Source organism: Halichoeres trimaculatus, unplaced genomic scaffold, assembly GCF_033239565.1.
Source record: "Halichoeres trimaculatus isolate MK-OKI-2021-1 unplaced genomic scaffold, fHalTri1.1 fHalTri1_scaffold_2, whole genome shotgun sequence".
NCBI classification, from domain to species: domain Eukaryota; kingdom Metazoa; phylum Chordata; class Actinopteri; order Labriformes; family Labridae; genus Halichoeres; species Halichoeres trimaculatus.
Genome location: NW_027437180.1, coordinates 36,329,499 through 36,348,877, shown reverse-complemented (window position 1 = coordinate 36,348,877; position 19,379 = coordinate 36,329,499). Strand labels below are relative to the sequence as shown.

At 41.8% G+C, this 19,379-nt stretch overlaps 1 protein-coding gene across 1 annotated transcript; it reads left to right on the top strand.

Annotated features, from left to right (window-relative positions):
- The first annotated feature begins 5,459 nt into the window (after positions 1 to 5,459).
- On the top strand, positions 5,460 to 16,613 carry LOC141800463 (NACHT, LRR and PYD domains-containing protein 3-like). The gene is made up of 11 exons (XM_074683007.1): positions 5,460 to 5,548; positions 6,998 to 7,102; positions 7,221 to 7,340; positions 7,602 to 7,674; positions 10,962 to 11,169; positions 11,407 to 13,210; positions 13,310 to 13,483; positions 13,765 to 13,938; positions 14,032 to 14,205; positions 15,868 to 15,914; positions 16,027 to 16,613. The coding sequence occupies exons 1-11, from the start codon at positions 5,460 to 5,462 to the stop codon at positions 16,611 to 16,613; spliced, it is 3,555 nt and encodes a 1,184-aa protein (XP_074539108.1).
- The last annotated feature ends 2,766 nt before the right edge of the window (positions 16,614 to 19,379 follow it).

The following is a 19,379-nucleotide window of genomic DNA, read 5'->3' as shown; positions in this document are numbered from 1 at the left end:
TTGGACGATTAGTCTAATGATTATTTTCCTGTTGTTCAATTATTTCAAAACCATAATGTATCCAAATAAATGCCAAAACAATCTCCCTCATAACAGAGCTAATTAAACAACACTGATTTGCACAGAAAAATGAAAAATATAGAATAAAATCTATGACTAATCTATGGATTATTTTTTCGATTAGTCGATTAATCACGGTTATTTTGTGTTTTAACCTAATTTGGCCTTTTAAATGTGCAGATCTTTAAAATTCAACCTGTGTGTTTCATGTTCACTGCATTTACCCAGAGTTAGGTTCTCACCTCTGATTGGTCAGCCCTGTGTCATGTTTGTTTGTTTGTCTTTATTTCATTCATGATGACATAAAACAATATAAGTAGCCTACTATACAAAAAAAAAGAAACCAAAATGAAAGAAGCAGGTAACAGGGAAATGAAGTTGTTGTACATGTGACAACGACAATAAAAACAATAATACGACGCGTCAACTATTAAAATTTGCGTGGATTAATTTTTATCATTGACATAGTCGATTATGTTGAGTAATCCTTGCAGCCCTAATTAAGAGTATGACAAAAATGATAATTATTTTTTGCTTAATCTTTGCTATCTTCTTGGTTCTCCTTCCCAACATATTTTACAATCCCCCCAAAAATACACAAGAACAGCAGCTGTCAACCATTGTTAAATGTGACGTAAAGCCTCGTTTTTAACCTCTCATAACTAATGAAAACAAAATTCCCAGAAAAAAAAGAGGACTTGACTTCAAGACAGCCAAATCATTTCTTCAAATCACCACAACAATCAGATGTGAGAAACATTTCTACATGGTGTATCAATTTTTCTAAAGTTTGACCACAGCCCATCTGGAATGACTGGGGAGATGGATTTTTTTTAACCTATACTGCATCCAGCCACCAGGGGGAGCAGTTTTTGTGGCAACCTCGCTTTGAGTTAACCAGGATGACGTACACTTTTTTTTTTTTTACAGTCTATGAACCATTAATGAACACTACACAATGGGAAAATTTCTCAGTACAAAATGTCCACAGAAGGACTGTCGGCCCCACTCTTCCATGAAACAGCTGACTTCTATGAAACCTGGTCTACAGCCATCAAGAGATGAAAAAATCACAAACTCAAAATCACAAAGACTCATCACAGTGGATGAGGCTGTGGTCACCTTTAGAGGAAGACCACCCACTGTGACGTTTAGTCCTGGGTTATAGATGAGTGGCAGGCGCCAGCCGCTCTGGTAGCTGCCAGTTTTTTCTTGTTAAGGACGGTCTGGTATTGAATCAAGGCTGTCGAAGAACCCACCTGTGACTACATGTGAAGTTTCAGGATGGACGCAGTGGCCCTGATAGACCAGACTCTGCGTCCCATAAACTGTAGGTAAATACGTTTCTGAATCTGTACACAGCAGTCAAAACCACAAGACCCATGTATGCTAATCCATCCTCACCCTCAGTTTACTGGCATCTGTCCTCTTCACCAGTTTGGTGATCAAATCTATAATTCAGAGCCTCACTTAGAGTGCAGAGAAGCCGCGCTCCATTAGACTTAAGCCGTTTTCGAATTCACATACTATACTAGCAGTGCCTACTGATTCGACCAAAATGCAGTAAGCAGTATGCAGTATGCGAACAAATGTCAGAGTTGTAGTATGAGAAAAACACCCGGATGACGTACTGAATCGGGAAAAATCCACAGTATGCATCGGACCAGTCTACTTCGCATACTGTTACCCACAATGCAACGTGCCTGGTCCCATATCAGAAGTGAAAATGGCAGAGAGCGGAGCAATAGCAACCAGAGTAGCAGAGGAATATAGATATAAGAGCCTTTTTTTTTTTTTTTAATCTTTTAATCCTCATAATCTCCACCACTGAAAGTTAATATAAAATGCTCTCTCTGGCAATATATTTGCAGATAAGATACTAGTGGTTTGTTTATTTTCTACATTTTCAATAAAGTTTTTTAGGGGAAAAAAGTCAGCTGTAGCCAACTTCCGTTTTCTTCGAACTGAAGACCAGCGTAGCATACTACAAAATTTAACCCAACTGAACAGTCATACTACATACTGCTTATGAAAGTAGTATGTAGTAGGCAGTGCCTACTAAATATTACTTTCATAAGCAGTATGTAGTAGGCGAATTCGAAAACAGCCTATGACTACACGCATCCTCACACAGGTGGCCCGTGTTTGATCCTAGCCTGTGGCCTCTTTCCCACATGTCACTCCCCATTCTCACCCTGTTTCCTGCTCTATCCACTGTCCTCTTGATCCAATCAAAGGCATTAAAAAAAACAGAAATAACTTTAAAAAAGAGCCTCACTTACAGTATGTCACCCCGCCATGGTGCTACCAAACAGTGAACTGTGAGCAAGACCTCATTAAGCAGTACTGTATTGGTAAAAATCCTAGCCCTTGTGTTTTACTTGATGGAAAAACCATGAGGGCACACTGTTGGGTTTTAGAATAAGAAAAAACAGAAATTTGAGTATCAGAGTGATCCTCACTTCTGCTTCATCAAATCTGACTTCTGTTTGTGCAATTAGATGGTTAGTCAATACCATCTAGTGGGCAGATAGTGGAACTACATCACCTGATCAGTGTGTAACCTGACTGTGTTTGTTTCTGCCACAGGTTAGACTGGTTCTGATGTCACTCTGAAGTTATAAGGAAGTGAAAGTCTCCTCAAGTCAAATGCTTACAGACACCAGGACTAATGAGGCTCAGACGAGCAGCTTCTTCTCTCCACACATTAAGCTGGAAAATGTCTGAAAGCTGACCTGAACTCACTGCAACAGGTGAGTATCCTTCCTGAGAAAACCTGTCTCTGTTTAGGGATCAGGATCGCTCCACCCTGATGGTGCTGGATCACTGCTGAACTGTAGAAATGTTTCTAGATGCTGATTGGCTGTTTGAGATGTGTTGTAGAGTTTCTCTCTGAGTTAAAGAGAAGTGATTTCACAGAGGTTTATCTGTCTTATAGTTTGTGTTTGAGTCAGTTTGTGTTTGAGTCAGACTGCGATCTGTGTCACACAGTCAGTGAAAAATGCAGGGAATGAATGAACCAGTTTGACAGTGTGGATCAACCCGCCTCAGGTGCTATGATTTATTAACTCTTTGTACTCTGAAGTTAAAAGCGTCGATAAAGAGGTCAGAGGTCCTAAATTGCTGCCTCAGTTTCCCTGGTGACCCTTCAATAGGGTCTAGGTCTCAACTGTCCCAGGGGCTTTGGATCCTTTGATATTGGTCAGAGCAAGGGGCATCAGCTGTAAGGGGCCGATATGTGAATGATTTGTAACACACAAAAGCTGTACGGTCACATTTTATGTGTTTATGCTTTATTTCGGTAGAGCTTTCTTCTAATCGGACATTGTAGGGTTCCACCCTAAAGAAACAGCCCAGTGTTTCTGCCTTTAAAGGAAAAATCCAGAGCTGTGAATCAAGAGACATTGTTTTGGGAGAAGGTGACCCAAATCACATGAAAAACTGTTGTGATGTCACATGGGAGGGTGTGAGAAGCATCAAACTGGAAGTTGGCCAAATACATTTTATATGCATAATATATATGAAATAAACATCATATTCAAATATGTGTGATATTTTGTAGTTTAGAAAAATAAAAAAATATATTTTTACAATATGTTTATGTTTTATACAAGTGTGGTACGAGGTTAAGTTTGTGCCATCAGAAACTGAATTTGAATTAAAATATTGAATTTGAAAAAGCATGATGTGTAATGGAATTCAATGTTTTGAAAATGATATTTTTATAGGTAAAATACACTTTAAAATTCAATTGAAAAAATAAATTCAATTTCAAAACTTTAAAATTCAATATTTTAATTCAAATTCAGTTTCTGATGGTACAAATATAACCTCATAGGGTTGCCTGATCAAGCTTCAACCTTGATACCCAGTACTTTTTAGAATTTCAATTCTGATCTGAGAAATGTACCAAAGCAACTGTGAAAAACTATAACTTGAAGTGAGTATTTAGAGCTCCGTCAACAGTCTTCACAAACACAGTCCTGATACAGTCCTGCAGGAACACACACTGGGCGTATCTGTGTAAGCAACTCATACTGTATTGTACTTGAGGAAAAACTCAAGATCCTTCTGATAAGCTTTTATTCTGTTAATGTTTCACTGCAGTTTTTTTTATCTGCCTCAGTCCAAAGTTCAAAGCTGCTCTGTTCTCCTTCAAGAAGACTTTAGTGTGAAACTGAAACTAGAGAGTTTGGACAACATGTGACAAATCAGACAGAGTGTGGAAAACCTGCTGTCACTTCATGTTTGTTCTGTCTGCTTGGTTTCCTGTTTGAAGCTGCTGCTTCATTTCACCTTCAGTCCTCGGTTTCCCATGTATCATTTCCACCTTCAGAGGGTAAAGTAACACACTGTTCATTGTGCTTGTTTGAGTGTTTCTTAAACTGACCTGAGAACAGTTCAAATGGTGGTGAAAGAGTTGTGCTGTGTTGTTTCTAGACCACATGAACCGTAAAGGTTAGCTGGTCATCAATCATGACACCCAGATTTCTGGAAGAGTTTGTGGGTTGATTGGGTTCAAGCTGGACGTTCATCTGTGGTTGAACCGAGGGACAAGCTGGAAGGACAATGAGCTCAGTTTTAGACTGAAGGTGACGTTCCTTCATCCATGTGGAGATATCAGCCAGACACGCTGATATCAGAGCTGAGACAGTTGTGTCGTCAGGTGGAAAAGACAAGAAAGCTGAGTGTTGTCAGCATAGCAGCAGTAGGAGAAGCCATGAGAGCAGATCACTGCACCAAGTAAGGTGGTGTTCAAGGAGAAGAGTAGGGGACCAAGCACTGACCCCTGGGGTACTCCTTTCGATAAGCCGTATGTTTCAGACACTTCTCTCCATGACACTCTGAAGGATCTACCTGGTAGGAGTCATGAAAAGTGCACAAGTTCTGGACCCCTTATACCCCTATGGAACCTGGATGTTAGATGCCCTCTGTCATCACCCATTTGAGCCTTTGGAGGCAGTGGACATGAAATTTGTCTCTCTAAAAACGCAAAGGCTCTATCTACATGTCCATGCTGCATACAGCTCGCCCCATGGCATTCAGGAGTCTACCTGTGGTCAAACCCAGTGTTTCAGTGTCAGAGACTTAGCACATTATGTCTGGTGCAAGCTTTGTACATATGTGTAAGTACACTGCAATGTAACAATTTACTGTGAATTTATGTGGAAATGTCAACAATAAAATCCAGTTATATTTAAAGACAGCACTGTAAAATTTTCACTGTTTCACTGTAAAATAGCAGTTAAACACTCGAAACCCTGCAGTCAGAATTTTACAGCAAAGTGACTTTTGTTGTGTCTGTGTTTTGTATCTGTGAGTGAGGAGGGCATAAAGTGGATAAAAGACTCTGCTGTTAAAATATGTTGTTGTGTTTGTGTGAAGGTGGGGCCTCTGCTATGGATCAGTGTAAGGACAGAGAGGAGGGAGCCCCTCCCTCTGAAAGCTCTCTGCGTGGGCACCATGAGAGCCAGACCGGAGCTCAGAGGTGAGACCAGGATTAACATCACTGCATCATCATTATTCACACACACACACACACATACACAAACACACACACAAACACACACACACACACAGACTTTTTTAAACATGTTACCAAAGCCAATGTACAATAAAAATAATTAAGAAAACGTACTAACAATCAAATACAGACGGTCCTCCAGTTACAAACAAGTTTTGTGATGTGTTGATGCGTTGTAACCCAAATTCCGCAAAAGTCAGATCCTGATTTCCTTTTTGTGTGTCCATGATGCGAAAAAGGGGACTATCCCAAGATAACTACGAAGCACAAACACAGAAAATCTACACTATGACACGACTGGAGACACATTGGACGATGCTGATGACCGCGTAGCACTGCGTAGCTGTGTATTCATACACTTCAAAAACTAGTATCTGTCGTAGGAGCATACAAACAGAGCAGCATAACTTTGAAACCTTCTCTATTTTCTTACATATATTTATTGGCGTCGTGAAGTCAAAACAACTCAAGTCTGGAACAGGCATGGGCAAACTACGGCCCGGGGGCTACATGCGGCCCATTTAACGTTTTAATCCGGCCAGCCGAACTTCAAAAAATGAAATGAACAAACCTCGTTAATGTTTTATTTTCCCTGCAATTCTGATGTTTTCCCACTAGATGGCGCACTGTAGAGACATTGGCTTTGTTGAGGTGAAGCGTAGGCCTATTACTCCACGTTTGCACTTTACCCTCTGACACATCAGCCCTTCTGTAAAGATGAACGAACCAAAGAAAAGGAAAGTGGACAAAACAAAACTCATTGAAGCACATGGAAGTGCGCACATGCGCGCGGATAAGATGGAGTGGATTGTCAGTGATCTGTTACTTATTAAAAAAAATAGCTCAGGAACATGTCTGTACAAACATTCACTGTGAGTTATTTTTCTAATTTTTGTTTAGCGACATTGACATTTAATATCAAAATATCACAAAAAAATTTGACACAATCATTTTTTCATTTTTAAAACCAGGACAGAAAAAACTAGTTTTTCTGTTTTTCTGTAATTCCGTTTTGGTTTTGAAACAGAAAAACAAAAAAACAAGTCATTTTTTTCGTTTTTTTAATTAATTTTGTTTTGAAACAGAATAACGAAAGAACGAACCATACACGGATTAAAAATCCCATTATAATTCCATTCTCTCATATCCTAATTTTAATTTCAAAACAAAATCAAAACAGCGAAAAAAAGACCATTATTTGTTTTCTGATTTTTGATTTGAAAAGGAAAAATTGAATAACAAGTTGTTATCCGTTTACCAATTTTGGATTCTGAAACGGAGATGGAATGAACGAATGATATCCTGATAGTTACCAAAGCGTCTGCTCCTGGTCCGGCCCCTTTGTCAAATGTTTTAAAACTTTTTTCTTTCTGTCTGTTTTTTTGTTTGTGATGGTGTTTGTGATTCTTTCAGTATTGAAGATACTAAACCTGCTCCCAGCTCAGTGTCCCTAAAGAGTGATTGGTCAATGTTTGAACCTCCTAACTTCAAAGCTGTGCGTCAGTCTGATCGTCTAAAGTAAGAATCCATCTCAGCGTTATTTTTTTCAGAATTCAAACTTTAGAAAAGTTTGTGGTAAATTTCAGCTGAACTTTTCAGTGTTCATGTTTTTCATCGGTGCTTGTGATTCTGTCAGGGTTAAACAAGAGAAACCAGACTCTCCTGGACCTGGACCCAGCTGTGTCTCCTTAAAGAGTGATGGCTCCATATGGAGAGATGTTGATTACAAATCTGCAGAGATCTGTGCTGAAGAAAGGTGAGCCTTTCAAAGGTAACTTCCTGTTGTTGTGTGTGAAACATTTGATCCCAACTGTGGTTGGTGTTTTCTTTGTGAAGGTGAACATGGTTCAGTCTTTATGTTTCCATCAGGATCCAACAGCAGTAAACAGGACTGGACTCAGCATGTTTCTGCATGTGTGTCCTGTGTTTGAAGGAGAATCCAGCAGATAGAATTATCACATGAACACTGCGTGTCATTATATTATTAACACTCCATGATCTTCTGTTTGTTCCACAGAGTTCAGAGATCAGAGGCTCCCATTGGTCAGTCTGCCCAGCAGCATCAAACACAGCTGGACTCCATATTTGTGGTGAGTAAATGTACAAACACAGCTCCTCCTGAGCCTCAGAGCACACACTAACTCTATTTGGAGCTTTCTGGATAGTTTCCTGATCACTCTGCAAACATCATCTCTGCCTGAATTCTCTTCACACTCAGTGTTTGACTGATTGAATGAAGCTGCACTTTTCTGAACTGCCCACACTCAGAGGTCAGAGGCAGACAACTGTACCAGTCCCTCTGATCTGAGTCCCAAGCAAGGTCCAAGTCTCAAGCAAGTCTCAAGTTATGTTATGAAAAATAATAAAGTGTTGGAAGAAGGGAGGGGCTTGCCACCATGGATGGATATTATTTATACAGTTACATTAGCTCTGCTTGGTAGATGAGTGGCAGCAGGACATAACCAGGATTCACTAATGTTACATATTACAGACATGTCTTAGAGCACCAGGCTGACAGCTGTGCTAAATATAGACAAGCTACCAAACTACTTACAAACTGACAGTGTTTACTTGTCACTCTAGCCTACAGATGCGTCGCAGCACCAGGCTGCCAGGGGCGCAAAAATATTGCCGGTGTTGTGCCATATTCTGCACCCCTTGCGTGAAATGCACCCCCTCCAGTGGAACGCCCATTGGAAGCATAGATATAGAGCATAGACTGTAAACACTCTCAGCCTGAGGGCGCTTGTCTTAAAGGGCCAGTTGCCTTACATGGCCACCAAACGTAGCCCATGTGGTCAAAGTCATTTTCTGTGGGAATATTTAACCTCTCCACAATACAGACTTCTTTCAGTTTTTGTTAATGACTTGCAATTACATGTGCTTATTGAATCTACCACCTTTATTTTTATTTTCTGGCAACCTCCCCAACAGTTTAGGTCAGTGTTTCCCAAACTATTTTTCCAGCCACCCATTTTTTGGAGGAACAAGCCATGGCGACTCAATCCGAAATATGTCTTTAATCTGTAAATCAATTGACAGATAAATGTACACAGAAAAACAAAAAAACAAACAAACAAACAAGGTTCTCTAATGATGTTTCTGCATTATCTCAGATCTTTCTCACACAAATTGAGCGCAGCATCCAGTCTCCTTCTGTAATTTCTCTTCATTTTGGTTGGAACATCATTCCTATTTGTATTTGTTTTAATGAGCCTGTCAAAGTCAAGTTTCAATCAGTCATGACAGACAAGAGAAGACAAAAAAGGGAATTTAATGTCAATATTCTGTTAACTAATTTGGCGACCCATAAAAAATCTCTGGGGACCCATCGGTGGGTCAGGACCCAGACTTTGGGAATGACTGGTATAGGTTAACAAAAATGGTATATACTCAATGATGTCAATAAGCAATAGCCTGTTTACTGTGTTTTCTTCCCTCATATTTGAAAATATATCCATTTTTTAAGTGGTGTAGTGTGTTAGTTTGTCTGGAGGGGCAGAAAAGCCTGTTTTGCCTGGCAGGAAATGAGAGCGTTTACAGTCTATGCTCTATAACGCTTTTTCTAACGCTTTTTCTAACGCTTTTTCCGTTGCTAGGCGCTACCCAAGTAGCTGCCTGTTGCAGCAGCTCTCTCGTCTTTGTCCGTTTCTTGTAATTTCTTCGTCTCTTCTTCGTCATCTTTGTATTTGGAGTGGATCATCACTTTGTATGGTTCATTGTCGGTCATGGACACCAAACTTTTTGTGGCTTCGGCGGTATTTTTTACTACTTTTCTCCTGTGTTTGTCTGGAGATCCTACATGTAACCATGGCTGCATTGTTTACATGCGAAATTAGCTGTTAGCAGCCTGTAGCATGTCAATGCTAACTAGTGTAGGGCTTGATGATTTCCCTTGAGCTGAGGAGGAGGAGGTGAGGACGACGTGCTGGTTCTCGGATGTGAGCTGGGAGGTGACGACGTGGACCTGTCCTTCCATCCATCGTTGTTGGGAACGTGGGATCTCGCTCCGGGGGATGGATGAGCTAGCTGTGCTAATCCAGCAGCATCGTGCTGTTCACGGACGTGGCTGACGGACGCCGCGACACATTGGAGGAGCTTCGCCTGCTGTGAGCATCCAGGAGACAGAGACTGAACAGACTGCTGGGGAGGCTCAGTCCTGGACCCTGTGGAGGTGGAGACTGGCTGGGCTGGAGAGTGGTGGACGAGTGGTGGACGGGATGTCGTCATCTAATTTCTTATGGACCTTTTTGCACTTTCTATACTCTTTCTTACTTTTGTTTTCTTAAATGCTGCGGTGACTCCTGAATTTCCCCCTCGGGGATAAATAAAGTATTTTCTATTCTATTCTATTCTATATCTATGCTTCCAATGGGCGTTCCGCTGGAGGGGGTGCATTTCACGCGAGGGGGGCAGAATATAATATGGCACAACACCGGCTCACGTTTCAAGTGGTAGCACTACGTAACTGTACTGATACCTAACCTCAGCGCGTTGTATCCAGTAAAAAAGTTATCTTGAACACAGAAAATTTGTTTCAATTCAATCCAGTGTCGACTGGCCAATAGAGGGCGGCAGGGCGCTGCCCCACCATAATTACCATCGACATTACCTTGAAGAATGAGATATTAAAAAAAGAATCTGCGTTATCTGATTAGTGACATGTTTCCGCCCCGGGGCGCAGAAATCTTTGGCTAAAGACCCTCGTTATAAATTGCACATGTGCAGTGGCTCCTCTTCAGTACAAGAGAGAGGACCATGTCGGGGCGCACCTTTCTTGCGCCCAGAGTTGAATGCAGAACACAACCACCCTCCTGCTATGGAGCCGACGTCACAGCCATGTGTTATGAAGTGCTGTTGATTGACAGGTTGAGCCGGGGGAGCAGAGGAGTATCAGACGGAGGCGTAAAATGGAAAGGGAAAACAGAAATAACACAGTGAAGTTGCTCATAGCGTTACCTTTTGAGAGGAGAACGTATCAGGAGAAGGTGAATGTGAAATAGCGCGGACCTTGACAGTAAAATGTTGCTTTTTTTCTGTTTTCATTGATGTAGCCTAAATACACAGGTGTGATACCCTAGCATACCCCTGTTGGCTTGCTTGTTAGTATATGTCTGCTTTGGAGTCATTGCCCCCCTGGATAAAAAACTCCACCAGCCGCCACTGATCCGATCTCTATTTTTTAATTCCAAAACAAATACACACCTCACTTAAAGTAATTTTCACTACAGTGCGTGAGAAGGTGGTGAGGCAGTCCAATTAAAACAGATCCTCCTTGTAGAATCTTTAATGACAGCTGCTGCTTTAAGCTTCATTCTAATAAACACTTCATGTCTAAAATTACCTACATGGAGTTCATTTTTTTCCTCTCTTTCAGATGCTCCAGGAGAACATAATTGGCTTCGTAAAGAGTGAGCTGAAGAGGATCCAGAGAGCTCTGAGTTCAGGTTACCCAGAATGCTTTGAGGGTCAAAGGGAGGATGAGGATGAAGCGCAGAGGAGGAGCAGAGAGGCCTTCCTGAAGATCACTGTGCACTTCCTGAGGAGAATGAAGCAGGAGGAGCTGGCTGACTGTCTGCAGAGCAGTAAGATCATTTGAACATTTACCTTGATGCAAAGAGGAAATGAAGGCAACATGGGAGAGCTTTACCCTTCAGACTCTGCTCTTAATATGATGGAGACATTCGTATCACAACTGATGAGCTGAGGAGATTTCAGAGAGGAGCCAAATCAAATCCATCCTGATGTCTGAGAGTTGAAATTCATCAGATTGATTTACGCTTCACATCATTCATTACATTTCTGTTTTCTTCATTCAGGAGCTGATGCTGCTGCAGAGTGCAGACGTAAACTGAAGTCTGAGCTGAAGGAGAAGTTTCAGTGTGTGTTTGAGGGGATCGCTAAAGCAGGAAACCCGAACCTCCTGAACCAGATCTACACAGAGCTCTACATCACAGAGGGAGGGACTGGACAGGTCAATGAGGAACATGAGGTCAGACAGATTGAAGCAGCATCCAGGACACCAGACAGAGCAGAAACAAGCATCAAACCAGAAGACATCTTTAAAGGCCCACCTGGAAGACAGGGACCAATCAGAAAAGTGCTGACAAAGGGCGTGGCTGGCATCGGGAAAACAGTCTTAACACAGAAGTTCACTCTGGACTGGGCTGAAGACAAAATCAACCAGGACATCCAGTTCACATTTCCACTCACGTTCAGAGAGCTGAATGTGCTGAAAGAGAGAAAGTTCAGCTTGGTGGAACTGGTTCATCACTTCTTTCCTCAAACCAAAGAAGCAGGACTCTGCAGGTTTGAAGAGTTCCAGGTCCTCTTCATCTTTGACGGTCTGGATGAGTGTCGACTTCCTCTGGACTTCCACAACAACCAGGTCCTGACTGATGGTACAGAGTCCACCTCAATGGATGTGCTGCTAACAAACCTCATCAGGGGGAACCTGCTTCCCTCTGCTCGCCTCTGGATAACCACACGACCTGCAGCAGCCAATCAGATCCCTCCATGGTGTGTTGACATGGTGACAGAGGTCAGAGGGTTCAGTGACCCTCAGAAGGAGGAGTACTTCAGGAAGAGGTTCAGAGATCAGGAGCAGACCAGCACCATCATCTCCCACATCAAGACCTCCAGAAGCCTCCACATCATGTGCCACATCCCGGTCTTCTGCTGGATCACTGCTACGGTTCTGGAGGATCTGCTGAAGACCAGAGGAGGGGGACAGCTGCCCAGGACCCTGACTCAGATGTACATCCACTTCCTGGTGGTTCAGTCCAAAGTGAAGAGCATCAAGTATGATGGAGGAGCTGAGACTGATCCTCTCTGGAGTCCAGAGAGCAGGAAGATGATGGAGTCTCTGGGAAAACTGGCTTTTGAGCAGCTGCAGAAAGGAAACCTGATCTTCTATGAATCAGACCTGACAGAGTGTGGCATCAACATCAGAGACGCCTCAGTGTACTCAGGAGTGTTCACACAGGTCTTTAGAGAGGAGAGAGGACTGTACCAGGACAAGGTGTTCTGCTTCATCCATCTGAGCGTTCAGGAGTTTCTGGCTGCTCTTCACGTCCATCAGACATTCACCAAGTCTGGACTCAACCTGTTGGAAGAGCCACAAACAACATCCCTGATCTCTGAAACCTGTAGAGACCAACCTGAACTGGAACGTCTCCATCAGAGTGCTGTGGACGCAGCCTTACAGAGTCCAAACGGACACCTGGACCTGTTCTTGCGCTTCCTCCTGGGTCTCTCTCTGCAGACCAATCAGAGGCTCCTGAGAGGTCTGCTGACACAGACAGGAAGTGACTCACAGACCAATCAGGAAACAGTCAAGTACATGAAGAAGAAGCTCAGAGAGGATGTGTCTTTGGAGAAAAGCATCAACCTGTTCCACTGTCTGAATGAACTGAACGATCGTTCTCTAGAGGAGCAGATCCAACGCTACCTGAGATCAGGACGTCTGTCCAAAAATATACTGTCTCCTGCTCAGTGGTCAGCTCTGGTCTTCATCTTGCTGTCCTCAGACAAAGATCTGGATGTGTTTGACCTGAGGGAATACTCAGCTACAGAGAAGGCTCTTCTAAGGCTGATCCCAGTGATCACAGCTGCAAACAAAGCTGTGTGAGTGAATGAGTGAATGAGTGAGACATCTAAAGCAGAATGAATTCTGTTCATGACCCTGAAAACATCTGTTTGTTCTCTTTAAATGATCTTCTTCAGACTGAGTGGATGTACGGTGTCAGAGAGAAGCTGTGAAGCTCTGTCCTCAGTCCTCAGCTCACAGTCCTCCAGGCTCAGAGACCTGGACCTGAGTCAGAACAACCTGCAGGATTCAGGACTGAATATTCTGTGTGCTGGACTGAAGAGTCCACGCTGCAAACTGGAAACCCTCCGGTCAGTATGAAACTGAGATTAAAATCTTACTGTCAGAGAGAATAACCAAGTGAGTTTAAGTGACATCAACACAGAAAGTCTCACTTGGCTCTGAAGATCCTCAAATAATCAGAGAGGAAAGGTCCTGAAAGTCAGCACATTCAGTTAGTCTTAACTAGAGTTGTTGAAAGAAAAAAAAAATCAGACGCGTCTCAAAATGAATAGATCATACCTTAAAGACAAAGTTGCATGGCTTTTAGTCTTTTGTAAAATAGATTAATAAGATGTTTATGTCTTCAAAGGCTTCATGGATGTAACCTGTCAGAGAGAAGCTGTGAAGCTCTGTCCTCAGTCCTCAGCTCACAGTCCTCCAGGCTCAGAGACCTGGACCTGAGTCACAACCACCTGCAGGATTCAGGAGTGAAGATTCTGTGTGCTGGACTGAAGAGTCCACACTGCAAACTGGAAACTCTCAGGTCAGGGCTTTGGCTCATCCTGAGGTCAGAGATTAAGAAATACTGATAATCAGTGGACTTTCTCTCATTGTGTGATTCTTTTTCTAACTTCAGTCTGTCAGGATGTCTGATCACAGAGATAGGCTGTGCTTCTCTGGCCTCAGCTCTGAGCTCCAACCCCTCACACCTGAGAGAGCTGGACCTGAGCTACAATCATCCAGGAGACTCAGGAGTGGAGCAGCTGTCTGCTGGGCTTGAGGATCCACTCTGCAGACTGGACACACTGAGGTAAAACCAGAACAACAAGCGCTCAAAGACTGAATCTGTTTGATTCTTTTCAGATTAGTGATTGAAGCTGAATCAGGAAACACACAGAGCAGCAGAAGAGCAGCAAAAAGAAAGAACTCTGTTCATAGCTATAGTCTACGATCTGAAACCCAATCTGCCTCGACTATTTTGGGGTTAGGGAGAGAGAGATAGAGGAGTATAGAGATGGGGGGTTGACACAGAGAGAGGAATACACACGTGCACACACACACGCACACAGAAAGGGAGCACACACACACAGACACAGACATAGTCCGAAGTTTGGCGCTGTGGCAGTTAAGGTGAAACCAGCGGGCCATTCCCAGCAACAATCCAAAGCCCTAGCAGCTGGAGTCGGACAGGGGCACAGCAGCAGGCCGTCTTCTTCACCGATCCCCAGGAACCTACAAGACAAACTCAGACCCTCCCAGAGAGGTGTATGGTCAGTAACTATAACAGGACAGTAAGGCTAGAAGTTAGACTGACAGAAAAAGAGGGAAACAGGAGCCCTGTGTGTCAGTTCCCCCCAGCAGTCTAAACCTGTAGCAGAATGACTAAGAGCTGGTTCAGATCTGATCCAGCTCTAACTGTAAGCTTTATCAAAGAGGAAAGTTTTAAGTCTACTCTTAAAGGTTGAGACCGTGTCTGCTCCCTGGACCTCAACCGGTAAGTTATTCCAAAGAAGAGGAGCCTGATAACTAAAGGCTCAACCTCCTGTACTACTTTTAAAGACCCTAGGTACGACGAGCAGACCTGCATGTTGAGAACGCAAAGACCTAGACGGATAATACGGAACAATTAAGTCTTTAAGATACGATGGCCCGATGCCATTAAGTGCTTTGTAAGTGAGAAGAAGAATTTTAAACTCTATCCTAGATTTTATAGGTAACCAGTGTAGAGACGCTAACACTGGAGAGATGTGCTCTCTCCTCCCAGTCCAAGTCAGTACCCGAGGGGCAGCGTTCTGAACCAGCTGAAGAGTCCTAATAGACTTATTAGGACAGCCGGATAAAACAGAGTTACAGTAGTCCAACCTAGAAGAAACGAAAGCATGGACTAGTTTCTCAGCATCGCTTTGACTCCTATATATACATATATATATATATATATATATATATATATATATATATATATATATATATATATATATATATATATACTATCTTACTATATAGGCTTATATAGCAAGGGTGAGTGCTTGTTGGGATGGTTCCAGAGTGGAGGGATAAATTTAGGTTTTCAGTTAACAGAATACATATATATGTATATATGTATACGGGGATAGCCAACGCCAAGGCCACAGTTTGATTGATTTGTTTAAAACAGTGTATCATGACCTTTGATGACTGAAATTGGTCATTTAGCCAAGAAACAAAGAAACAAGTGTACAGAGCAACCAGTATCATGGGAGAAACACAAAAAATTGTCACATAGACAGATCTGAAGGCCAGAGTGCTATCTCATGCCCACCACCAATAATATGTGTGAGCACAAACAAGGCAGTTGTTACATCGTCAGAACAACATAATAGTTGAAAATATTAAAAATAGAAATATAAAGATCTAATCTCTGACAGTGTTGCCTGATAAAATGACTATGATCAAATATTATTTCCTGCTTTTTCTCTGTTGTTTTTTCCTCCAGGGTGGACCACAGTGGACAGCAGTGGTTAAAACCTGGTCTGAAGAAGTGTAAGTGTGGAATCACTTTGACTCCTAATAAACAAACAGGAGACTGTCAGCTAACAAAGAATGAAACCTGATGATAAACTGCAGCTGTGTTGTGTCTTTTTCTCTCCATCAGATTTCTGTGAACTCACTCCGGACTTAAACACAGCTCACAGAGAGCTTAGACTGTCTGGAGACAACAGGGCGGTGACAAGAGAGGAAGAGGATCAGTCATATCCTGATCATCCAGACAGATTTGATCGATGGGTTCAGCTGCTGTGTAGAGATGATCTGACTGGTCGCTGTTACTGGGAGGTGGAGTGGAAAGGACAGGCTTCTATATCAGTGAGTTACAGAGGAATCACAGAGAAAGGAGACAGTGATGGCTTTGCTTTTGGATCCAATGATCAGTCCTGGAGTCTGTTCTGCTCTGACAACCGTTACTCTGTCCGACACAATAACAGAGAAACAGTCCTCCCTCTGTCTCCATCCTCTGACTCTCACAGAGTAGCAGTGTATGTGGACTGTCCTGCTGGTACTCTGTCTTTCTACAGAGTCTCCTCTGACTCACTGATCCACCTCTACACCTTCAGCACCACCTTCACTGAACCTCTGTATCCTGGGTTTGGGTTGCGCTCTTATTATTCCTCAGTGTGTGTGCTGTGTGTAGAAGGGAGAATCTCCTCCTCTCTGCACAAACACAAACTGCTGAAGATTATTTGACTCTTTCTACCCTGTTGCATTGGTATGAGTGTTATCAAAGAGAATAAATGGAAAACTGGCTCACTCAACCTTAGTAATTTACACTTCTATGGTGAAAAAAAATAATTCAGACTGCTTTTCTTCAATATTTTATGAAAAAATCATCAGAAAAGTATCTGTCAGATTCTTTAAACTGTATTATGAAATAAATCATTTTTCTGTCTGCTACTACAACCATTTTTTCATTCAAAAATCACATTTTCCTTTGATAGATAGATAGATAAAGTTAGGTTATTCACCATCCACCATTTTGGTGCAACAGAGGAGAAGAGTCTGGCTAGAGATTTAGAGCTGCACTGGGCTGGGAGCACCAGACGTCTTTCACTAGCAGAGCGTAGTGGGCGAGAAGGAGTGTAGATCTGGATGAGGGACCCCAGGTAGGAAGGAGCCGTTCCTGTCAATGTAAAGCCCATTAGTGACTGTTTTCATACTTTTTTTTGTTTTCTCTGATATTAAATTCTGATCATGGGATGTTTGGGTGAAATCAGGTTCACTGCAGCTGGGTGTCAGCTCTTGTCTGACCCTGTTTCTCATTCATTCATGACCCACTAACCTTACATTACCCCAGCAACAGCAGCTAAAAACTCCTCACAGGTGATTTAAAAATATAAATGAGTATTTCCCGATGAAATCATACACTGAAGGATCAATCAAACACCCTCTTGTGTGACTCCATCTAGAAAATCTTCAATTATTTGGACGGGTTTTGTTTACATATCTGAAAAATATAAATATATTTAGTATAGCTTTGTAAAGGATGAAACTAGTCAACAGAGGAATGCGTATAAGTGCATAATAAACCAAAACCCTGTAGATTCATATTAAAATAATAAAACTGTTACAATGGATGGCCTGCTTTAGGTTAGTATATATAAAAACACTTTAAGAACACATTACTGAGTAGTAGTAATCATCTCTGTGGCAGAGTGAGGTGGCCCTTTAAAGAGCTTTAATAAAACTAACAAAATAAGTTTGAGCTGATGTCATTCAGCACCTTGGACAGCGACAGCAGCGCTGCACTTCCCAAAGAGGGGCCAAAGGAGGCTGTGGATGAAGGTAAAAACAAACAAAGTTCAAACCTGACATGTTCCTGTGCGCTCCACACCATGTGTGACTTACTGTGTGATCATTTTGTAAAAAAAATAATAAACTTGAACTGAGAGCAAAGAGACAAACACAAACATCATGGAGCTGTTCAAGCTTTGATTGAACAGATTGAACAGGAAGTCCTCCTGCAAACACTGAAGCAAACACAAAACGGTTTGTCTGAGTCCTTTATTAAAAATTGATGTGAGATTAAAGACGTTAGTCGGTGCAGTGAGCTAGACAACAGGTGTCAGGACATTTGAAGAGGATCACATGATCTCTGAGGGACAACTCCTCCTCCAGTCAACACAGGGTCAATCTTAGTGTCACAATCTAAACATTGTTCATCAGGCAAAAACATCATTTAAAAAAAACTCAAAGGAGTTTAAAAAGCTTAGATTCTGCTGAGGCTGTAAATGGTTTGATGAACCAGTTGAAGCTGATGCTGAAGCTTGAAACTACCACAGGGTGGCAGTGTTGTGCTGTTATTTTTATCATTTGAGCTGTAGGCGCCAGTCAACAAAAAGATACTAAACATGCTTTAAAATGAACAGTTAACACAAAATAAGTTTGGAATATATTAAAAATCGAATTCCTTTGCTAACTTTAGGAGCCTAAAATCATTGATTTGATTGGCTGGTCTCCCAATGCAATTGATCACATTTTCTCAACAAGGAGATTCGGCAAAAGGGAGCCCGCCTGCCCTGATGGGATGTTTGTAGCCAGATACACCACCGACTCCTGGGATCAGTTGAGGGTCATGTGCCTGCCCATCCTTTCCATCAAAGACGCTGAAAACGTCTGACTCTAAATGAAACTAAAAACAATAAGATTCATTCCTCTATTTACAGCACTGGGGTCAGTTTTGATAATGAAATCTGTTTTAAATTTTGGATTATGAACAGGCAAATATAAAAACAGAGTGACACGCTACTACACCCTTCAGTCAGTTATGGTAGGGTTGTAGATAAACATCAAAGCAAAGGTTTTTAAAGGCAAAATGTTGCAATTTATTATACAAGTAATAGTTTACAGATTGGATTCAGGTTGAAACTTGAAAACAAAAAGCCAGGCCAAGAAAACACAAGTCATACCGTGAAAGGTTGTGTTAGAAAATACACTAATAATGGAAATGAAGTCTTACTGAACCATTCAAAGATATTATTTGATGGGAAGTTTTATTTATTTATTTATTTCAGGTTGAATTTTAAATATACTACCCAACAAGTGTGTACTCAGCCAGCCATGATCCTTCATGTTTGCAAAAAAAAAAGGTTACATGAGTATACACGCTGTATATCAGGGGTGGCCAACCTGCGGCTCGTGAGCCACATGTGGCTCTTTGCATTTTGGTGTGCGGCTCTTTGATCCATTCATAAAACTGATAAATTGATGCCAACATTAGGATCAGTACTGATCAATACTTGGATGATGAGATTGATACTTAAGTTTCAGTTTCTTTTCTCTACATATGCTCCTCTCAATTGTTCATATGCTTGTAGATAGATAGATAGATAGATAGATAGATAGATAGATAGATAGATAGATAGATAGATAGGTAGAACTTTGTCTCTTCTGCAGTAAAAACAGAGATTTGTCTTTGACAGGGCTCTAAGTACAAATTTAAACACACAAACACAT